We start from the raw sequence: 21,197 nt of genomic DNA, 5'->3' as shown, positions 1-21,197 counted from the left end.
CTGGCTAACACGGTGAAACCCCATCTCTACTAAAAATACAAAAAATTAGCCGGGCATGGTGGCGGGTGCCTGTAGTCTCAGCTACTCGGGAGACTGAGGCAGGAGAATGGCGTGAACCCAGCAGGCGGAGCTTGCAGTGAGCTGAGATTGCGCCACTGCACTCCAGCCTGGGTGACGCAGCGAGACTACGTCTCAAAAAAAAAAAAAAAGAAGAGGTGATCATTCACATGGAAAACATGAGTAAAAGCTATCTCATCTGAATTTTATCCAGTGAAACTATACCTGTTATTTACTGTTTTAAACGTCCAAACTATCTGTGTGATTTTAATTTTCGGTTTTACTCTCATAGTAAAACTGAGAATTATAGCTATCGTATATAATAAGTTATTATCTTATAGTTATTATAGTCAGCTCTCCGATCATTTATATTAATGGAGGGAGGCAGTGGAATAAACAATAAATGCTAATCAATATTAAGTTTATCATGAGTCATATTAACTTTTTTTTTTAAATGGAGTTTTACTCTTTTTGCCCAGGCTGGAGTGCAGTGGCATGATCTCAGCTCATTGCAACCTCCGCCTCATGGGTTCAAGTGATTCTCCTGCCTCAGCCTCCCAAGTAGCTGGGATTGTAGGCATGCGCCACCATGCCCAGCTAATTTTGTAGTTTTAGCAGAGACAGGTTTCACCATGTTGGCCAGGCTGGTCTCAAACTCCTGACCTCAGGTGATCCGAATGCCTCAGCCTTTTTTTAAAAAGATTTATCTTTGTAATTATATTAGTCAAGCTAATATTATCAAATTATCTGATTCACGGTAGACTGTCTCTTCAGTTACACTATAAGGATAATTTGCTTTGATCTTTTCCTTTATCTCCAAGAGCGATTCAGGACTAGGAAAGAAGGAATTTTACAAAAGCGAAAATAAGGAAGTACCAAAGAACTACTTGAGTGCTCTAATAGCTATGTACTGCCCGCTTTAACAAATTCCAACTGAATTTTCAAGATGTAATAAAAATCATTAGTTAACATCAAGTATCACTAAGACTTAAGTGTACAGGTTACTTTGTTTCATTAGCCAAGAATTAATCGTAACCCTTAACTAAAAACTATTCTGAAACTCCTTAGTAAATATACCATGGTAAATACACTACACTTAGGGTCTTTGTTGGGTGTCTAAAGATTCTAGAGTATCATCCTCAACATCATTAACCATCTTCATGCCCTGGACCTTTATTGTCCAATATGGAAGCTACTAGTCAAACATGGCTATTTAAATTTAAAGTCAATAATTCAGTTCCTAAGTCACAACAGAGACATTTAAGTATAGAATTGCCACATGTGGCTCATGGTTACCATACTCAATGGTATGGATATATACTTCCATCACTGTGGAAAGTTTTATTAGGCCTGCCCTGGAATGGGGATGAAATAACCTAATCTAAATAGTTTTCTTGTTGTGGTATTTTCATACAAACGTATAACAAATTCACTTCTTTTTCATTCTCGTGCCTCAGCTTCCTGAGTAGCTAGGACTACAGGCACATGCCCCTACACCTAGCTAATTTTTGTATTTTTTTTTTTTTTTTTTTTTTTTGAGACAGAGTCTTGCTCTGTCACCAGGCTGGAGTGCAGTGGCGTGCTCTTGGATCACTGTAACCTCCGCCTCCTGGGTTCAAGTGATTCTCCTGCCTCAGCCTCCCAAGTAGCTGGGATTACAGGCGCCCGCCACCACACCCGGCTAATTTTTTGTATTTTTAGTAGAGACAGGGTTTCACTGTGTTAGCCAGGATGGTCTCGATCTCCTGACCTCATGATCCATCTGCCTCAGCCTCCCAACGTGCTGGGATTACAGGCGTGAGCCACCGTGCCCAGCCAATTTCTGTATTTTTAGTAGGGATAGGGGTTTCACCATGTTGGCCAGGCTGGTTTTGAACTCTTGACCTCAAGTGATCTGTCCGCCGTGGCTTCCCAAAGTGCTGGGATTACAGGCGCAAGCCACTGCACCTGGCCAAATTCAGATTTATTAAAGTTAGTTATACGAGTTTGTGTTATTAGTGATTCTTTTATTGTCCACTGTTCAAACCCTAAATCATCTCTAAGTCCTGGCTTGGATAAATCTCACTCATTGGTTAGATTAACTGTAACATGAGATAAACTTACTGGCAGGTTGATCAAGTTTTACTATCGATGCTTGTAGTGCATAAAGTGCTTGCAGTTCCTTCTCTGTATCTGAGTCTAGGTACTTGAGTAAGATCGGCACTCTCTGCTTGATAACAGCAGTGTCCACTCTGAAGGTAGAAGAGTCGGCTAAAGGTGATAGAAGAACTAGGAATTACATTTAAGGAGTTAACATAGAATTATCTTTAATTTTCTTTCTTTTTTTTTTTGAGACAGTCTCACTCTATTGCCCAGGCTGGAGTGCAGTGGCACAATCTAAGCTCACTGCAACCTCTGTCTCCCAGGTTCAAGCGATTCTCCTGTCTCAGCCTCTCAAGCTGTTGGGACTACAGGCGCCTGCCACCAGGCCTGACTAATTTTTTTGTGTATTTTTAGCAGAGACGGGGTTTCACCATGTTGGTCAGACTTGTCTCGAACTCCTGACCTCAGGCGATCCACCCGCCTCAGCCTTCGAAACTGCTGGGATTACAGGCATGAGCCACTGCTCCTGGCCTCTTTCTTCTTCTTATTTTTTAGTTTTTGAAATAATAGAGACAGGGTCTCGCTATATTGCCCAAGCTGGTCTTGAACTCTTGTTCTCAAGCAATCCTTCTGCCTTGGCCTCCCAAAATGCTGAGATTACAGGCACGAGCCACTGCACCTGGCTCATTTTCAATTTTCTGAGTACAAAGGACCCATATGGCTCTACAAGAGAAGAGGAGGCAAGAAGGTCTAAGGCAAATATTTTGAAATCCAAAATATTCTGAAATTATTAATGAGACATTCTCTCACAAATAATAAAAAATATGGAGGGGGATGCATTTTGAATGCTGGTTTCCCTCAGGAGTAGCATACCGAATTATCTTTAATTATAATGAAACACTGGCAGTGGTTTTATGACAAACTACAAAAGCAAAATTAATCAAATGTCTTACCATAAAAAAAGGTAAGTAAGGTGATAGATATGTTAATTAATTTGATTCAATCATTCCACATTGGACACATATATCAAAACATCATATTGTACCCCATAAACATATACAATTATAATTTGTCAATCAAAAATAAATAGAGCAGGAATTTCAAGTGAGTATTTAAAAAAAGCAACATAAAAAAGCAACATTAGAAAAGGAAATTAAAGTGACACTTAATACAAATCTTTTCAGAAGGCTAAAATAAATGGAACCATTTTGTTATTACTAGGATAAAAACTAACTGTGGCAGTGGCAGATAACATACCTAATCTAGGCCTTTTGAGGGAAAGGAATGATAAAAAGGGGCTGACAAATAAAAAGCATCCTCAGTACGAAGACACATAAGGGTTTATATTATCTGTAAGTTATCACTAAGACACAATTTTGTTTTTAAAAGCAGATTTTGCTTTTAAAATCTGGCCATCGTGGCTCATGCCTGTAATTCCAGCTACTCAAGAGGCTGAGGCGATAGGATCCGCTTAAGCCCAGGAGTTCGGGTCCAGCCTGGGCAACACAGTGACCCCCACCATCTCAAGAAAACAAAAACCAAACAGCTTTTGGACTTCCCAACTCGAATTTTAAAATATGAAAGTCTTATGATGGTTCTATGGATACTGAAAATGATTTTTAAAAATTTCATGAAGACTTTCTACTTAGCTTTGTTATTTATCTCATTAAAGAACACTGAAAATAAATTCATTGCAAATCTTAAATTACAATTCTGAAGCTATACTAAGTGGCAGAAAGCTATCTTCAAAAATAATAGAGACAGACTTGAAATTCTGAGACACCTTTTGCACTGATGAATTTTTTTTTCTCACTTCAGTGACAGAAGTATGAATTTCTATCTGAAACTAAAGAGATGTCTTCATTGAATAATGTTAAACATTGTATACAGCTTGGAATATTTAGGATTTCTATTGACCCTAATCCTATCAATATTAACAATTCATAAACCAATAAAATTGTCTTATCATAATAAAATAAAGTCAACAAAGAACAGGACAAACTGTTGATATCTTTTTTTCTTCATATATGTACTTACATAACATGACTTTTTTGATGAGAATAACCCTATACTGATAATTAGATTAAGAATATTCAACCCATTCACTATAATTCATGATTGGAAGGAGGAGGCTGTCCTGAATGTTAGAGGTGAAAAGATAAAGAAAAAGCTACACGTAACGTAGTGAAAAACAACCCAAGGAGCATGCAAGGCATGTGGTAGCTGGTTAGATCTGGGTTCTCTGTAGGCGGAACAGCTATTTGTCTCCATGCTTGAGACAACCAGGCATCACAGACAGAAAGGACAGTGCATAGAAAAGTGAGCTACATATGGGAAGTTTTGAAAACAATGTAAAATCAAACTGTATACTTAGTAGTTGACGTAACGGGGATTTCAGATGTTATGAGCTGCCTTCAGAAATGTTACTTACCTATAATAGCTGCTTTACAAACAGCAGTCATTAAAGCTCTAAGGAATGTAGGTGAACTCATCTGGATTTCGTCTAGATTAGCCTGAAGTCAAAAAGAAATAAAACGATTAAAGATAACCTTGCTCAACCAGGCACAGAGGCTCATGCCTGTAATCCCAACACTTTGGGAGGCCGAGACAGGAGGATCACTTGAGGCTAGGAGTTGAGACCAGTCTGGGCGATATAGTAAGACCCTATCTCTACAAAAAAAAAAAAAAAAAAAAAAGTTGGGTATGGTGGCACACGCCTGTGTTCCCAGCTACCTGGGAAACTAAGGTGGGAGGACTGCTTGATCCCAAGAGTTTGAGGCTGCAGTAAGCTATGACTGCACCGCTGCACTCCAGCATGGGTGACAGAGCGAGACCTTGTCTTGAGAAAACAAAAAACGGGCCGAGTGCAGTGGCTCATGCCTGTAATCCCAGCACTTTGGGAGGCTGAAGAGGATGGATCGCCTGAGGTCAGGAGTTTGAGACCAGTCTGGCCAACATGGTGAAACCCTGTCTCTACTAAAAACACAAAAATCAGCTGGGCATGGTGGCAGGCAGAGGCTGAGGCAGGAGAATCGTTTGAACCTGGGAGGTGGAGGCTGCAGTGAGCTAAGATTGCACCACTGCATTCCAGACTGGGCGACAAGAGCAAAACTCCATCTCAAAAACAAAAAACAAAAAACAAAAAAAGATACCCTTGCACACCAGAGAAATGGTCTCCTGAACATCAGGACTGATCTGGCACTAAGAAAAGATGAGTCACTTTTTTTTTTTTTTTGAGACAGAGTCTCGCACTGTGACCTGGGCTGGAGTGCAGTGGTACGATCTCAGCTCACTGCAACCTCTGCCTCCCAGGTTCATGCGATTCTCCTGCCTCAGCCTCCCGAGTAGCTGGGACTACATGTGCCCTGCCTCAGCCTCCTGAGTAGCTGGGACTACTCAGCTAATTTTTTAGTACTTTTAGTAGAGACGGGGTTTCATTATGTTGGCCAGGCTAGTCTCAAACTCTGACCTCGTGATCTGCCCACCTCGGCTTCCCGAAGTGCTGGGATTACAGGCATGAACCATCGCACCCAGACCAGATGAGTCACATTTTTGCACATTCTTGCTAAAATTAAATGTCCGATTCATTGAAAAATAATTTGGCTACTGCCAGTTCTATGTGCAAATATTTGAATTAGCAGTTATTTACTTTTCAGGGTCCTTCCCACTGCCTAACCTCTACTCATTCAATTATACAGTGTTATGTACTTGTACATTTGGAAGTATAACCACTTAAAAACATATTTTATTCCTCAATAAATAATCCATATTACCACTGTCAGTGTCACAATGAAAATGGCAATGCTGGGGATTCAACCCCCGGCCTGAAGATGAAACTCTTTCTACTAGCAAGACTGCCCCTCCTAGAGAGAGAGATTACTGCCACCCTAGGGGAATGTCTGAGCAGCAAACTCATCCTGGTGTTTCCCAAGCAATGGTGATGCTTGGAAGTGGGATATATCACCAAGAACAGAAGCCTGAAGCACCCCTTGTTCCTGTCCCAGGGAGTACCTCGGTTTTCCAAAATCTCTCTTTTAACCCCAGGCACATTTCCTCTTTCCCTAAACTCTTCCCACTCCCCGTCCTACATTTCCCTCATCTGGTTCTAAAAGTAGAAGGGGCAGGAACAGGGTGCACAAACCACAGACTGCTATAGAGGTGACTAACAGAATCTACTCAATCTATGAAAGAACGACACCACAACTGCAGTGTATTTTAATGACTACTTACTCAGAAGCATGTAACTATTTTTACATGTGCCAACACTGCTTTTTCATCTTAATTTTAATGTGAATTAGAAGTTAATCTAAAGCATTACTTAACCCCTTAAGTGGTGAGAAAAATGTTACTCTTTGCTAAGGATGGCAAAACAAAAGCATTTAAAAACTAATTTCGTTAAGGTTAAAAATTCATGAAGTGAACAGATAGGTAAGCGAATTAAGGGGATCCCACAAGAATCTTTCCTGTAGAGATATCAGGGAAGGTGACATAGTCTTTATACCTCTACCCAGTCAAAGATCTGTTCATCATTCGCTTTGTCCTCAATAATGAGTTTCTCCAGTCGCTTATATAGCTCTTCGGCAGACAGTTCTTTCTTTGAAAGTGCTTCAGAGGAACAGGGACTGTCAGACTCTATGAAGTCCAACTTCTGAAACATAAAAGGTGGAACATATTAATATATTAATATAATTCTGTTATCATCCTGAGAGAAGAACAAAGTCATAGGTTACGTCTTCTATTTTACACGGAATCAAAATGATCAGCAGAGGCTATTTTATGTTTGTAGTTGTTCTTTCTTTTGTTTTGTTTTTTTTGAGACAGGGTCTTGCTCTGTCACTCAGGCTGGAGTTTGGCTCACTCCAACTTCCACATCACAGGCTCAAGCAATCCTCCCACCTCAGCCTCCTGAGTAGCTGGGACTCCAGACCCACACCACCACGCTTGGCTATTTTTTTGTATTTTTAGTAGAGAAGGGGTCTTGCCATGCTGCCCAGGCTGGTCTTGAACTCCTGAGCTCGAGCAATCCGCCCTCCTTGACCTCCCAAAGTACTGGGATTACAGGCATGACTCACCACGCCCAACCTGTTCGTATTATAGTTTTGAAAGATTGTCAGTCCATTATCCTTCTGAATATTTTTCCAACTTCTCATACTGTGTATCTTAAAAAGGAAGGAAATAAACCCCCTATAATTATCTCTAGGCTATGGTTACATGCAAACAATCTTGAGCTTCAATCTTCCCCTGAGCTGCAACATAGCTCTTTAAGGCAGGATAAGAGCCCTAGAAAAGGGTACAATTTCACTCTCTTTCTGCAACCTATGGTTTAATATTAGTATTGGTACTCAGCAGCTATCAAAACTCGATAGTTTTGGCTTTGTTAAGTTGTGGCCATTTTGAATATAGGTGTGAGCAATGATGCTATAATTGTTTAGCACTTAGATACGTAGTTTTAAAATCTATAATCAGGCTGGGCACAGTGGCTCACGCCAGTAATCCCAGCACTTTGGGAGGCCTAGGCAGGAGGAGTGTATGAGTCCAGGAGTTTGAGACCAGCCTGGGCAACATGGGAAAACCCCGTCTCTACCAAAACAAATACCAAAATTAGCCAGGTGTTGTGGCGTGCGCCTGTGGTCCCAGCTACTCAGGAGGCTGAGATGGGAGGATTGCTTGAGCATGGGAGGTTGAGGCTGCAGTGAGCTGTCACTGTGCCACTGCACTGCAGCCTGGCAATAGGGCGAGATCCTATCTCAAAAAGAAAAAAAAATCTATAATCAAAATTATTCATAATTTTCATGGGACTAAAAAAATGAGGTACGTAGGTATGCCTTGCTTTATGTGGCTTCATTATACAAAAACCATAAAGATGAAAATATTAAGGATTACTCACATTAGGTTTTCTCTAATACTCTTGAATACTCTGGTATGGGTCCTATACCCTATCCCCAATCCACAAAGTGAAAACCACGGTCTCGAATTCTGTCATCTGATTGTTCTGTTTCTACCACTTACGTAGCATCTCTAAATTGTATTTCCCAATAAAGTTTTATTATTTATTTATTTTTGACTTGGGGTCTCACTATGTTGCCAGGTTGGACTTGAACTCTGGGGCTCAAAGATCCTTCTGCCTCAGCCTCCGTGTGCACCACTGCACCCAGCTCCATAAGGTTTTAGAAACGTGGCTCAATATTACTAACAATTTTTCTGATTTAGTATTGGTTAACTATACATCCAATCCATGATGCTCCAATACATGCAAAAAAGCACAACATGAAGGCCATAAGCTCTTTAAGCAAACTGAAAGTCAAGATACAGGCCAAGTATTTTCAACCTCATTTTTCAAACTATAAACATTTTTATGTATTCATTTTATTATATATATATTATTTTTGCCTTTTTTTCTTTTAAATTGAAGTCTCATATGTATTTATTTAGACAGGGTCTTGCTCTTTCGCCCAGGTTACAGTGCAGTGGCACTATCACGGCTCACTGCAGCCTTGACCTCCAATTGCTTTTTTTTTCTTTTAAACTGAAGTCTCACATTTATTTATTTATTTATTTAGACAGGGTCTTGCTCTTCTGCCCGGGTTGCAGTGCAATGGCACTATCATGGCTCACTGCAGCCTTGACTTCCCAGGCCAAGTGATCCTTAGTGAACTGATGCAGGAACAAAAAACCAAATACTGCGTGTTCTCACTTATAGGTGGGAGCTAAATGGTGACAACACATGGACACACAGAGGGGAACAACACACGCGAACCTATCAGAGGGCAGAGGTTGGGAGGAGGGAGAAGATCAGGAAAAATAACTAATAGGTACTAGGCTTAATACCTGGGTGACAAAATAATCTGTAAAACAAACCCCCATGACACAAGTTTACCTATAGAACAAACCTGCACATGTACCCCTGACCTTAAAATAAAAGTTAAATTAACAAAAAAAGAGGAGTCAGGGAGAGGGAGTGGAGAAGGAGGAAAGAGGAGAGAGGAGACAGAGAGACAAGAGAGAGAAAGAAAGAGAGAGAGACAGAGAGAGAGATACTATTGATGGCAGCGGCTGCTGCCATCACGCTGGCTGCAGCAGGGAGGTGCAGCTGGGGCTGTACACTGCATGGAGCTGGTGGGAGCCCTGCCCCTTCTGAGTTGGGATGGGAGCTGCCTGTGCTACCGCAGCCACCCAAACCACAGCTGCAGACCCAGGCCTCCTGCTCTTTGGAGCAGGCAGGAGCCCTGCCTTCCCACCCAAACTGCAGCTGTGGATCTGAGCCTCTCTTGAGGGAACAGGCAGGATCTCCCCTCCTGGGTGCTGTCGCAGCTGCCTTACCTGCGGCTACAGACCTGAGCCTCCCGTTCCACAAAGCAGGCAGGGGACGGGAAAAGGGGGAGCCCTGCCTCTTCTGAGTTGGTGGGGTGGGAGCTCTGGGGTGCAGCTGTGGCTGCCCTCCCAGGCAGGTAGCACCCGGGCGTCTCTGCAGTCAGCACCCTCGGGTGTCCCAGGAAAGACCCCCTGTCCCTGCAGGCTCAGGGTTGCCTGCTCTCCGATCTTGGAGTGGGGTTGGGACCAAGCCCCAGGGCCATGAATGGCAGCAGGAGGCAGACAGAGTCCTGGGTGGAAGGGGACAGGGTCCCCAGCCAGGGAGGACCTGAAGGCTGGGGGCTGGGATGCCAGTCCAGCAGAGTGGAGTAGGGGCTCATGGTGCCTCTTCCAGGCCCAACCATGGCTGCCTATGGACCAATCGGCATGCACTTCTTCCCCTCTGAGGTATAAAAGCCCTGGGCTCAGCCAGAACAGGGCAGCAGATGGCCAGAGGACAAAGAGGGCAGAGAGACGACAGCAGGACCAGCTGCAGAGAAGAATGCCTTCTCTGTTGAGAGCTGCAGAGATGACCTGCCGGCAGAGAGGAGCTAACCTCTCCACTGAGAGCTTCAGAGACCTGCAGAAAAGTCCAAATGATCTGCCTGTGGAGAGGAGCTATCCTCTCCAGAGCCTCCTCTCTACAGAGCTGAACACTCCACAGGACAACCTGCCTACTAGAGAGGAGCTACCCATTCCTCTGAGCTGTTCTAACACTAAATAAAACTCTTCTTCACCCCTCATTTGTTTGCATACCTCATTCTTCCTGGACACAGGAAAAGAACTCGGGCAAAGGTGCCATGGCCACAGAGGTTTCTGGCCAAAAAAATCGACACCCCAGAGATCCCGTAACACTACTGCTTAAATACTTTGATAGTCACAGCCCTAAAAGATACTTTAGCATGAAAGGGGTGAAATAACAGCCAGCCCCAGCACTGGCCTCTCAGTCAACTAAGAGTCAATTAAAAGAAACAACCCCAATCCTTGGAAAATGAAGTCCTTATTGTTCAACCTGGCACCAGCAAACTGCACCAGAAATGGTGTGATGCCAGTTTCCTAGCGGTCTGCCACAGGGCTGGGTACTGTAAGTTCTATGCAAAATTCCCAAATTCATTGAAATTTATCAGACTCTTTTATCATGCAATCCCCTGGTGTTGATAATGCATGTATTTAACGAGACTCCACAGTTCTAAAACAGTTGGCTCTAACAGATCTTGCCAGTTCAACAGTTGTGTCAGTGGAGGGATTGAACCCTGGAACTTCACCATCTTCCCTATTATGTATACTTCCATATTATGTATACATCACCATCTTCCCTATTATGTATATTTCCCTATTATGTATACTTCACCATCTTCCCTATTATGTATACATCAATTTTCAAATATTAAACCCACCTTACATTTCTGGGATAAACCCTACCTTATTATTATTTTTTTTCCCAATATGGAGTCTTGCTCTGTCACCCAGAGCTGGAGTGCAATAATGTGATCTTGGCTCATTGCAACCTCTGCCTCCTAGGTTCAAGCAATTCTCCTGCCTCAGCCTCCTGAGTAGCTGCGATGACAGGCGTGTCCTACCACACCTGGCTAATTTTTGTATTTTTAGTGGAGACGGGGATTCACCACGTTGGCCAGGCTGGTCTCGAACTCCTGACCTCGTGATCTGCCCACCTCGGCCTCCCAAAGTGCTGGGATTATAGGCATGAGCCACCGTGCCCAGCCAATCCTACCTTATTATAATGTATTACTCTTATTATATATTGTTGGATTTGATTTTCTAAAATTGTATTGGGAATTTTTTCTCAATGTTTATGAGGCATATTGGTCTACAGATTTTTGAAATGTCTTTGGTTTTGGTATCAGACTAATGCTGGCCTCATAGAAGTACTCACTCCTCTTCAATATTCTGGAATAGTTGTAGAATTCTTTTGTTAAATGGGTATTATTTCCGCTTTAAATGTTTGGTAGAGTTTACAAGTGAAACCATTTAAGCCTGGAGTTGTTTTGTGGTAACATTTTTAACTATGAATTCAATCTCTTTAATACATATGCAGGTTATCCATCTCTTGAGACAGCTCTAGTAGTTTGTATCTTTTAAGAAATTTGTGGCTGAGCGCAGCGGCTCACGCCTGTAATCCCAGCACTTGGGAGGCCGAGTCAGATGGATCACCTGAGGTCGGGAGCTCAACACCAGCCTGACCAACATGGAGAAACCCTGTCTCTACTAAAAATACAAAATTAGTCAGGCGTGGTGGCACATGCCTGTAATCCCAGCTACTTTGGAGGCTGAGGCAGGAGAATCACCTAAACCCAGGAGGCAGAGGTTGTGGTGGGCAAAGATCATGCCATTGCACTCCAGCCTGGGCAACACGAACGAAACTCTGTCTTAAAAAAAAAAGAAAGAAAGAAGTTTGTTCATTTCAACTAGTTCAACTAGATCGATGTATTCAACTAGAGTTATTTCTTTTTGAAGACAGGGTCTCACTCTGCTGTCTAGGCTGGAGTGTAGTGGCACGATTACAGCTCACTGTAGCCTTGACCTCCCGGGCTCAAGCAATCCTCCCACCTCAGCTTCTCGAGTAGCTATGATTACAGGCATGTACCACCATGCCTGGCTTATTTTTGTATTTTTTGTAAAGATGGGATTTTACCATGTTGCCCAGCTTGGTCTTGAACTCCTAGGCTCGAGCAATTTGCCTGCCTTGGCCTCTCAAAGTGCTGGAATTATAGGCATGAGCCACCACGCCTGGCCGATGTACTTATTGACATAAAGATTATTCATAAAATTTCCTCACCCACTTTTATGTATAGAATCTGTGTTGATGTTACCACTTTCATTCCAGATATTAGTAATATGTACCTTCTTTTCAAAATTTTTTTCATGATCAATCTGACTAGAGGTTTATCACTTTTATCTTCTCAAAGAACCAGCTTTTTTTTTTTTTTTTTTTTTTTGAGATGGAGTCTTGGCCTTTTGTCCAGGCTGGAGTGCAATGGTGCAACCTTGGCTCACTGCAACCTCGGCCTCCGGGAGAACCAGCTTTTGATTTCACTGGTCTTTCTCTAAAAAGTTTTCTATTTCATTGATTTCTGATATAATGTTTATTATTTCCTTTACTCTATTTACTTGGAGCTTCGTTTGCTCTTATTGTTCTAATTTCTTTCTTTCTTTCTTTCTTTTTTTTTTTTTTGGTGATAGGGTCTTGCTCTGTTGCCTGGGCTGGTCTCTCAAGCTCCTGGGCTCAAGCAATCTTCCTGCCTTGGCCTCCCAAAGTGTTGGGATTATAGGCATGAGCCATTGTGTCCGGCCTTATTTTTCTAACTTCTTAAGGTTGAAGCTGAGGTTACTGACCTTTCTTCTTTTCTAAATATCGATGATATGGTGTGTTTTCATTTTCATTCAGTTAAAAATGTTTTTTAGTATCATGTTTGATTTCTTCTTTGACCCATGGGTATCTAGAAGTATGTTGTCAAGTTTCTCAGTATGCATTGCCCTAATTCTTAAAGGTTAGTTCAGCTGCACAGGGAATTCTACATTTACAGTAGCTCGTTTCTCAGCACTCTGAGATTATTCTACCACCTTCTGGCTTTCATGGTTGCTACTGCAAAGTCTATTTTTTTTGTGTATTTTTTTTTTGAGGGGGAGGCAGGTAGGTAATGTGCTTCTTCTATCCAGCTTCTTTAAAATCTCTCATTTGTCTTTAGTATTATGCAGTTTCACCAAAATATAACTATCCTGTATGGCATCTATGGGCTTTCATTATAGATTTGTATATTTTATCACTTCTAGAAGTCTCACCCACTGTCTCTTCAAATGTTGCCTCTTCTCCATTCAGGCTAATTTTCCTTCTGGGACTCCAATTAGATAGGTTAGATGTTCTCTCATACTTTCCTCCAAATCTCCTAACATATCAACATATCTTAGATAGCTACCTAAAGATTTTGGCGTGTGTGTGTCTGTGTGTGTGTGTGGCTTTTGTTTATTTTTAAATTTTTTTTATTTTTTATTTTTGATAGGCTCTCGCTTTGTCTTTCAGGTTGGAGTGCAGTGGTGTGATCGTATCTCACTGTAGCTTTAAACTCCCAGGCTCTAGTGATCCTTCTGCCTCAGTCTCTCGAGTAGCTTACGACTACAGGTGCACCAATACACCCAGCTATTTTTTTTTAGTAGCGATAGGTCTCACTATGTTGTCCAGGCTGATCTCCAACTCCTGGCTTCAAGAGATTCTGTTGCCTCAGCCTCCCAAAGTGCTGGGATTATAGGCATGAGCCACTGCACCCAACCCTTTTTTTTTTTTTTTTTTTTTCGAATCTCTTTAACCATTTTGACTAGTCTCTTGTTTGCTCATTTTTGTGATTCTTTTAATATAGTGTTATTTTATACTCTGAATGATAATTCCATTACCTCAAGTCCATGGGGTCTAAATCTACTACTTATTGTCTGTTTACTTTTATCTTTACTTCTTTAATTGTATGTTAAATGAACACCAGTGTCAACTCATATATTTAAATAATTCGTATTTGTAGAAAATAAGGGGACCTAAGTTGAGGATGTTTCTCCAAAGAGCATTTTGATTTGCTTCTTCTGGGAGCCAAGGTAATACTGAACTGGGACTAAGTCAACTTTTTCCATGGCATCTGACAGCATTTGTAATAGTATCTTCCCACTGGGCTGTGTGTCCTTTGGGCAATATGCCCTTCACATGTAATTACTATTCATAGTTCAGGTTTCATCGCTGGCTTTTCCCCCTCATTAATTCTTTTTGTCCCTTTGAAGGAAATTACTTCCACCTCTTCTGAGTCCAGTAACACATCAGAAGTTATGCTTCATGCAGGTTCTTATTGCTGTGGCAAGAATGCTCTTCAGTGTTCCAGACTACAACCAAAAAGAAAGCTAATGTCCATAGCAACCTAATAGCAACCTAATATAATATCTTTATCCAGAACAATATACTTATTTTAAAGTCATTTTCAGATTGCATTCTTGTTCTCTTTTTACCTATGGTGATTTTTTTTCTCCTTATTCCTGATTTTGTTGGCTGTCTTAGCTTTAGTTTTCCTCATGAGTTTTAGGATTTTGATTTTCAGTAACGTTTTGAGAGAGTTTTGTTTTCTTTCTGTTACTTTTCTTGATCTAATTTGTTTTATGGTTACCTCAACCTAACAGCCCACAAATCCTCCTGTAGGACCAGATTATACTGACCATGGGGTCTTCTGTTTTGTAGATTTCTGGATCTAGTTACCAGTCAGTAGGCAGGATAGCTAAGGTCCTGGATATAAGACTGTCTACTTCCTTGCACTTATTTACCTGTGCAGTTTCAAGCTAAAAGCTTGTCTCTAATCTTGTACCTTATAAGGGTATTAATGGTCTCCATTCCCCACAGAATAACTTCTGGCTGCTTCTGGCCTGCCATCAGACTCAGAAATCAGGAGACAGCTTTGGCCCTGTCACCCTGCTTTATTTGTTAACTTCATTTCTGCTTGCTATAGCTTGTTTTTCTACAGGTTGCTAAGTCTTTTACATTTTCTTTTTTTTAAATATCAATCATCTATCTGATGGCCACACAGTTGGAGTGGCTTTAAAAGCATGAACTTAAAAGGACATCTTTACCAAGATTCCTATTTTGATGTAATTTTAATGACTGGAATACGAAGGAAATTACCTGCATTTTCTCTATGAAATAGATCAACTACTATCAAACAGCAAAACATAAGCCTTGTTCTTACCTGCTCCAAAAGAAAATTATGTACATCTTCCCCTTCTGGTAAAAAGTCCTTCCAGCTGAGGTCAGCCTCCCTCCATAAGGCTCCCACTTTCTTATGGCTCTAAAATAGAGATAAATCCAATCCATTTACTTTCACAGTGGAAGAAGAAACAGGAAAAAAAAAAAAAAAAGGTTTGCCTGAAGTCAAAGAGCTCAAACCCCAAAAAGCTGAAAAATCAAAACTTTTCCAGCGGGGCACGGTGGTGCACACCTGAAGTCCTAGCTACTAGGGAGGCTGAGGTGGGAAGACAGCTTTCACCCAGGAGTATGAGTCTAGCCCAGGCAACACACACAGCAAGACCAGTCTCGAAAACAAACTTTTCCTCGCTGATAAAAAGTTAATCTCTTAAGACTTGTGACTTTCAAACTAAGATGTCTGAATGCACATAAATATAATGGTGAATAATTGAAGTACAGCTGCTTAAGATTAAGTAATTTATTTATGAGGTGACTAATCTGGGGAGCTACAGCTGGTTATTTGGGATTTATAAACATCAAAAAAAGTCCAATACACAGAGTTTATAAATTCCACACCATGTCTTTTCCTAGATAGCTCTGTATGTATCTGCTATTAAAGCCATTCAAGAAGCCTCACTAGAATCCCTCTTCATAATAGATCATAGCCATGCTGCCTGATACAAGGAGGCTTAAGGCAGTTGTTGCTCCTGAACCAGGAATGAGAAGTGTTTCAAGGGCAAGAAGCACAAAGTCGAGCCCAAGAGAGACAATAAAGAAGAGCTGTTGTCAGCTAGAAAAAAGTGAAGAGGTACAAGTCCTCTACTTGAAGAAAGTCACAGTGACGAAGGAAAATGCCAGGTTTGAGGCTGTTGCTGTCATCTGAGAGGTATGTATTAATTACTTCCTAGAGTAACTTGTCCAAGGCATAGCTGAAAATATAGTGGAACCAGAATTTGAACTCGGCCATCTGGCTCCAAAGCTTACACTCTATGAGAATTTAGTTTTATTTGGATGGAAGCAGGGTTGTGCTGTTTCCATACATCAAAGTTAGTAAGAATGTGAGTTTTATTTTTAGTTATTATTATTAATTTTTGAGACAGTCTCTCTCTGTAGCTCAGGTTGAAATGCGGTGGCACAATCTTGGCTCACTCCAACCTCCACCTCCCAGATTCAAGCGATTCTCCTGCCTCAGCCTCCCAAGTAGCTAGGATTACAGGTGACTGTCACCATGCCTGGCTAATTTTTGTATTTTTAGTAGAGATGGGATTTCGCCATGTTGGCCAGACTGGTCTCCAACTCCTGACCTCAAGTGATCCGCCCGCTGCGGCCTCCCAAAGTGCTGGGATTACAGGCGTGAGCCACTACGCTGGCCAGAATGTGAGTTTTTTTTTTTTTTTTTTTTTTTCAGATGGAGTCTCGCCCTGTTGCCAGGCTGGAATGCAGTGGCACGATCTCGGCTAACTGCAACCTCTGCCTCCTGGGTTCAAGCGATTCTCCTGCCTCAGCCTCCTGAGTAGCTGGGACTACAGGCGCATGCCACCATGCCCGGCTAACTTTTGTATTTTTAGTAGAGACGGGGTTTCACCATGTTGGCCAGGACGGTCTCGATCTCTCAACCTTGTGATCTGCCCACCTCGGCCTCCCAAAGTGTTGGGATTACAGGCGTGAATCACCGCGCCCGGCCAGAATGTGAGTTTTAAATAAGGACTAAAGTCAAGTAGGTCGGAGAGGAGGAAATTTTGGACATAAAAACTAGGGTTCAGTAAAAATTTTAGTGCCATTAAGCAAAGAGTAGTATCAACAAACAGTCAACAGAACTAGAGACCAGGATATTTAGTGCATCTGTTTATGAATAACTACCACACAAATGGGATACAGAAGGACTTCTGTATCAGAGGGAGGAATGAAACACTGACTTTAAACATTAAAATCTATCATCCAATATCTTTGGGTCAGGCGTAAGTAAGTCAGAAATCACTCCAGAATCATTTCTGAGTTCTATTTTGTTTTGACATCTCTCATCCCTCTCATCCTAGACATTTCATTCCCTTTGTGATGCCACAACACTTCCTCAAACCTCTTAGACTTCTAACAGAGCACTTTCACTCTTTTGAAATTATTGGTTTAGATTTATCTGTTCCCACTTTATAGACTGACAGCCTGCCACAGACGTTATAGACTGACAGCCTCCAACTCTATGGAGCTTTTCTTTAAAATCTATTAAAACATATAAATGATATACCCATTTTGTTTCAAAGGAAGAAAAAATCGAACACAAATAAAACATGTCTTGAGATTCTTTAGAATTATACCAAATCTAGTCGAGATTTGATAATTCTTCCCCAAGATATTAGCAAACAGAAGGACAAATGCACCTCAGAAAGAAACTGGGTTGAAGCAGAGACCTCACTCTTAATTACTTGCACCCTGAGACCTAAGCTATTCACAGATAACCCAAGATCAAGATCACTGCCCTTCCTAATAATACTGTTGAGTCTGACACTCAGTTTAACACTCACCATTTGTTTGCATAGTAGGTGCAATATTTCAGAAAGCAAGACCCCAGCTCTTCCAACAGGAAGTAAAGGTTTGCTAAATTCTCTGTAAAAAATAGGAGCAGTGATTAAGTATCTCTAAAGAAATCCACAAGAGGCAAACAATGTGTGACCAAAAACCAGATACTGCACAACCTACATAATACTGGGCAAGCCAAAGCTCCAGGACATGCTCTAAGTCATTTTCAGGAGAAGTTCCTGAAAAGGTACATGCGAGTTCTTGGTTTTTACCTTTTTCTTTAACCACTTCAGTGATAGAAGCAACACAAAGATCAGATGCGGTAATCTGTTTGTTTATGTAAGTTCTGCTTCAAGCTAAAACAAGAAGCACCTTAGGTAACAGGGGAGTTGTGATGCTTTCATAAAGTTTTTTGTTTTTTTTTTTCTTTTGAGACAGAGTCTCGCTCTGTCGCCAGGCTGGAGTGCAGTGGCGCAATCTTGGCTCACCGCAATCTCCAATTCCCTGGTTCAGGCGATTCTCCTGCCTCAGCTTCCCGAGTAGCTGGGATTACAGGCACGCAACACCATACCCAGATAATTTTTGCATTTTAGTAGAGACAGGGTTTCACCATGTTGGCCAGGATGGTTTTGATCTCCTGAGCTTGTGATCCGCCCTCCTCGGCCTCCCAAAGTGCTGGGATTACAGGCGTAAGCTATCGCGTCTGGCCATATATAAAGTATTTTTAAGAAAGGAAGCTTTTCTTTATAGATGAAATTATGGATGAAACAGCGAAGGGTCCAATTTTTTTTAATAGTCTAAATCAGTATTTGCCAAACTGTGTTCCATAGGATATCTATACTCTAAGTGAGGCAATGCTGAATTAAACAAAGCTAACTAGTTTTTATTTATTGCTTTACTATAGGACTGTCATAAACTTTAATATGTTAAGTATGTTTTGTTAATCTTAAAGAAAAGGGACATGACCATGTGCAAAGTTTGACTATATAAACAACTTTTGTGGAAACACTAGTGTTTCGAAGAACAGAGTTTGGAAACCCCTGGTCTATATAATGTAGCATCCATTCCCCACTCACATCCAAACGTAGGAATACTTGAGATCTCAGTTCGTTTTATTATAATCATCCTTTTATTATAATCATGAGCATGTACTATGGGGTACCGCAGTCTGACAAGCTACAATGGGAAAATATAATTACTTACAGCACTAGTGCAATGATAGACACAAAAGCCAGATGAACATTGAGTTTCTAGAAGCAGTCATCTTCCAGTTACACGATTCTGGAGCCAATCTATCATCGCCACTACCCTCAACAGACCACAGGGCTATCATATCCCCAAAATATCTCAGGTGTAGACCTAGCATAAGGTAACATTTTTACACTGAAATCAGAAGTCTTAAAGAGTCACAGGCTGCATTCAAGAGTCTCCAAAGGCGATAATGGGACAGTACTATGCTAGAGAGCTAGCAGGTGAGTTATGTGTCAGTTCTACCTGATATATATCAAGAGAAACAAGTATAACTTACATGGTAAGTTCTCTCATGGAGATTCCACCTTCTTTTAACATGGGGGTCACCAGTTCAGCAAGGTACAACCAAATATGGGGAATATCAATGGCCATGTCATCTGCCAATTCCAAAGTTTCTGAAAAACTGAAAAGGAACAGGGGGTAAAAATCACATGCAAATGTAATTCAAAAGTTAAAATTAGGCCAGGCGCGGTGGCTAACGCTTGTAATCCCAGCACTTTGGGAGGCCGAGGCGGGCGGATCACGAGGTCAGGAGATCGAGACCACAGTGAAACCCCGTCTCTATTAAAAATACAAAAAAATTAGCTGGGCGTGGTGGCGGGCGCCTGTAGTCCCAGCTACTTGGAGAGGCTGAGGCAGGAGAATGGCGTGAACCTGGGAGGCGGAGCTTGCAGTGAGCCGAGATCGCGCCACTGCACTCCAGCCTGGGCAACAGAGCAAGACTCCGTCTCAAAAAAAAAAAAAAAAAAAAAGTTAAAATTAAATAAAGACATAAGAAATCGGTCAACAAATACATATTAATCACCTGCTATTTTAGGTACAGTCTAGCCACAAAGTGACTGGTAAACACATTACCATTCTCAAAGAGATTATGTTAGCATGGGGAAAAAAGACTAGAAAAGACAAAAGCATACTTGCAAATAGGGCTAATACTCTGAAGAACATGAACTATTGTACCAGAAGGAGGTCAGAAAATACCTCCATATAAAGGTGACATTTGAAAGCCTTACAGGACAGTCCTGTGAAGTTCTAGGGGAAAAACTATCCATTTAATCCCGCACTATAAAGAATTCACCACAGTTGAATATCATATCCTCTGAGTCAGTCAAAAGCACTGACTAAACACTTACTGTAAAAGACAAAAATCTGTGTCCTTGAGGAACCTTACAATGGGAAAAAAACTGTATGGATATAAAAGAGTCTGGCCACATTACTAACATTATCATCATTATTACATGTTACAAACTGTTCTATCTCTACAGAAAAGCTAATGGTTTCAGGCTTTTGTGCTATGAATTATAAATATTTCTCAATGTCAAGCAAATGGGAATTAAATATAAAACTTAGGAAAATCAAATATAAAATACCAGCACTCTTATGTAGGCTAAAAATCATAGCTATTCATTTGGAAGTATAAACAAACAACTCAAGACTTTGTTAATTATTTCTACACACGATACATTACAAAGTACAAAAGCAAATGAATTTAACTACAGGAGACATACACATAACTGCAAGTCATAAGGAAAGGGAGGAATGAATTGAAGACCTGAGAGCAGGTGGTAATTGTATGCATGCCCTTTCAGATCTCTACAATTGTAAAACGTGTGCTTTTCCACTGCAGTTCCAGGTTCTAGCCAAAGTATGCCACCCTTTTTTCAGAGGCCTACATCTCACTAAAACTTTTTACTTAAGAAGAGCTACCACAATAGGCAGGGTCACCATTCTGAAGCTGCCATTTCAAAACCGTTTGCAGCTCAGCCATGTTATCTAACTCTGGGCTTCATGAATCCTTAATTCCAACTTTCTGACCTCACAGCTTGTAATTATTTGATGCCAAGGACAGCGTCTGTGCTATGGCAAATAGATGTCAAATAATTGCAGGTTCTCTCATTATGTGCATACTTTTTGGGTTCAGTTAATATACCACTGATGGAATATAATCTAGCTGGACTCCAGGATTTCTAGGTTAACCACCTGATCCTGCCAACTCATGCTCTGTGGGCTAGCAGCATAAATTAAGCTGTTTAATGGGCCCAAGAGACAACTGTAGCCATGCTGGTCTTTCAGCAGTATACCTGCTACTATTTTTATCTCATATATTTTATCTCATTACAAATAAAATATACCTATATTCTTGCCTTGGTTTTTTATGCCTTGATCAGTCAGTTCATCATGGAACAGTCCACAGAACACAATAAGTGGTCAAATCTATACT

General features: G+C 41.2%; 1 protein-coding gene across 11 annotated transcripts in view; it reads right to left on the bottom strand.

The window, feature by feature from the left end:
* Positions 1-21,197, bottom strand: part of EIF4G3 (eukaryotic translation initiation factor 4 gamma 3) — a 369,656-nt gene that overhangs the window by 2,071 nt on the left and 346,388 nt on the right. For 10 of the 11 annotated variants that reach the window (XM_063631630.1, XM_055261042.2, XM_063631629.1 and 7 more), the window contains 6 exons: positions 19,257-19,382; positions 17,734-17,815; positions 15,219-15,317; positions 6,641-6,787; positions 4,571-4,652; positions 2,161-2,307 (listed from right to left, as the gene is read on the bottom strand). In XM_063631630.1, coding sequence (XP_063487700.1) covers positions 2,161-2,307; positions 4,571-4,652; positions 6,641-6,787; positions 15,219-15,317; positions 17,734-17,815; positions 19,257-19,382 — 683 coding nt within the window. The remainder of the gene's footprint in view (positions 1-2,160; positions 2,308-4,570; positions 4,653-6,640; positions 6,788-15,218; positions 15,318-17,733; positions 17,816-19,256; positions 19,383-21,197) is intronic. The other variant, XM_063631628.1, reaches the window with a different exon arrangement.

This window comes from Symphalangus syndactylus, chromosome 22 (assembly GCF_028878055.3).
Source record: "Symphalangus syndactylus isolate Jambi chromosome 22, NHGRI_mSymSyn1-v2.1_pri, whole genome shotgun sequence".
Lineage (NCBI taxonomy): Eukaryota > Metazoa > Chordata > Mammalia > Primates > Hylobatidae > Symphalangus > Symphalangus syndactylus.
The sequence above is the reverse complement of the archived record's forward strand: the minus strand, read 5'-3'. Positions and strand labels throughout refer to the sequence as shown.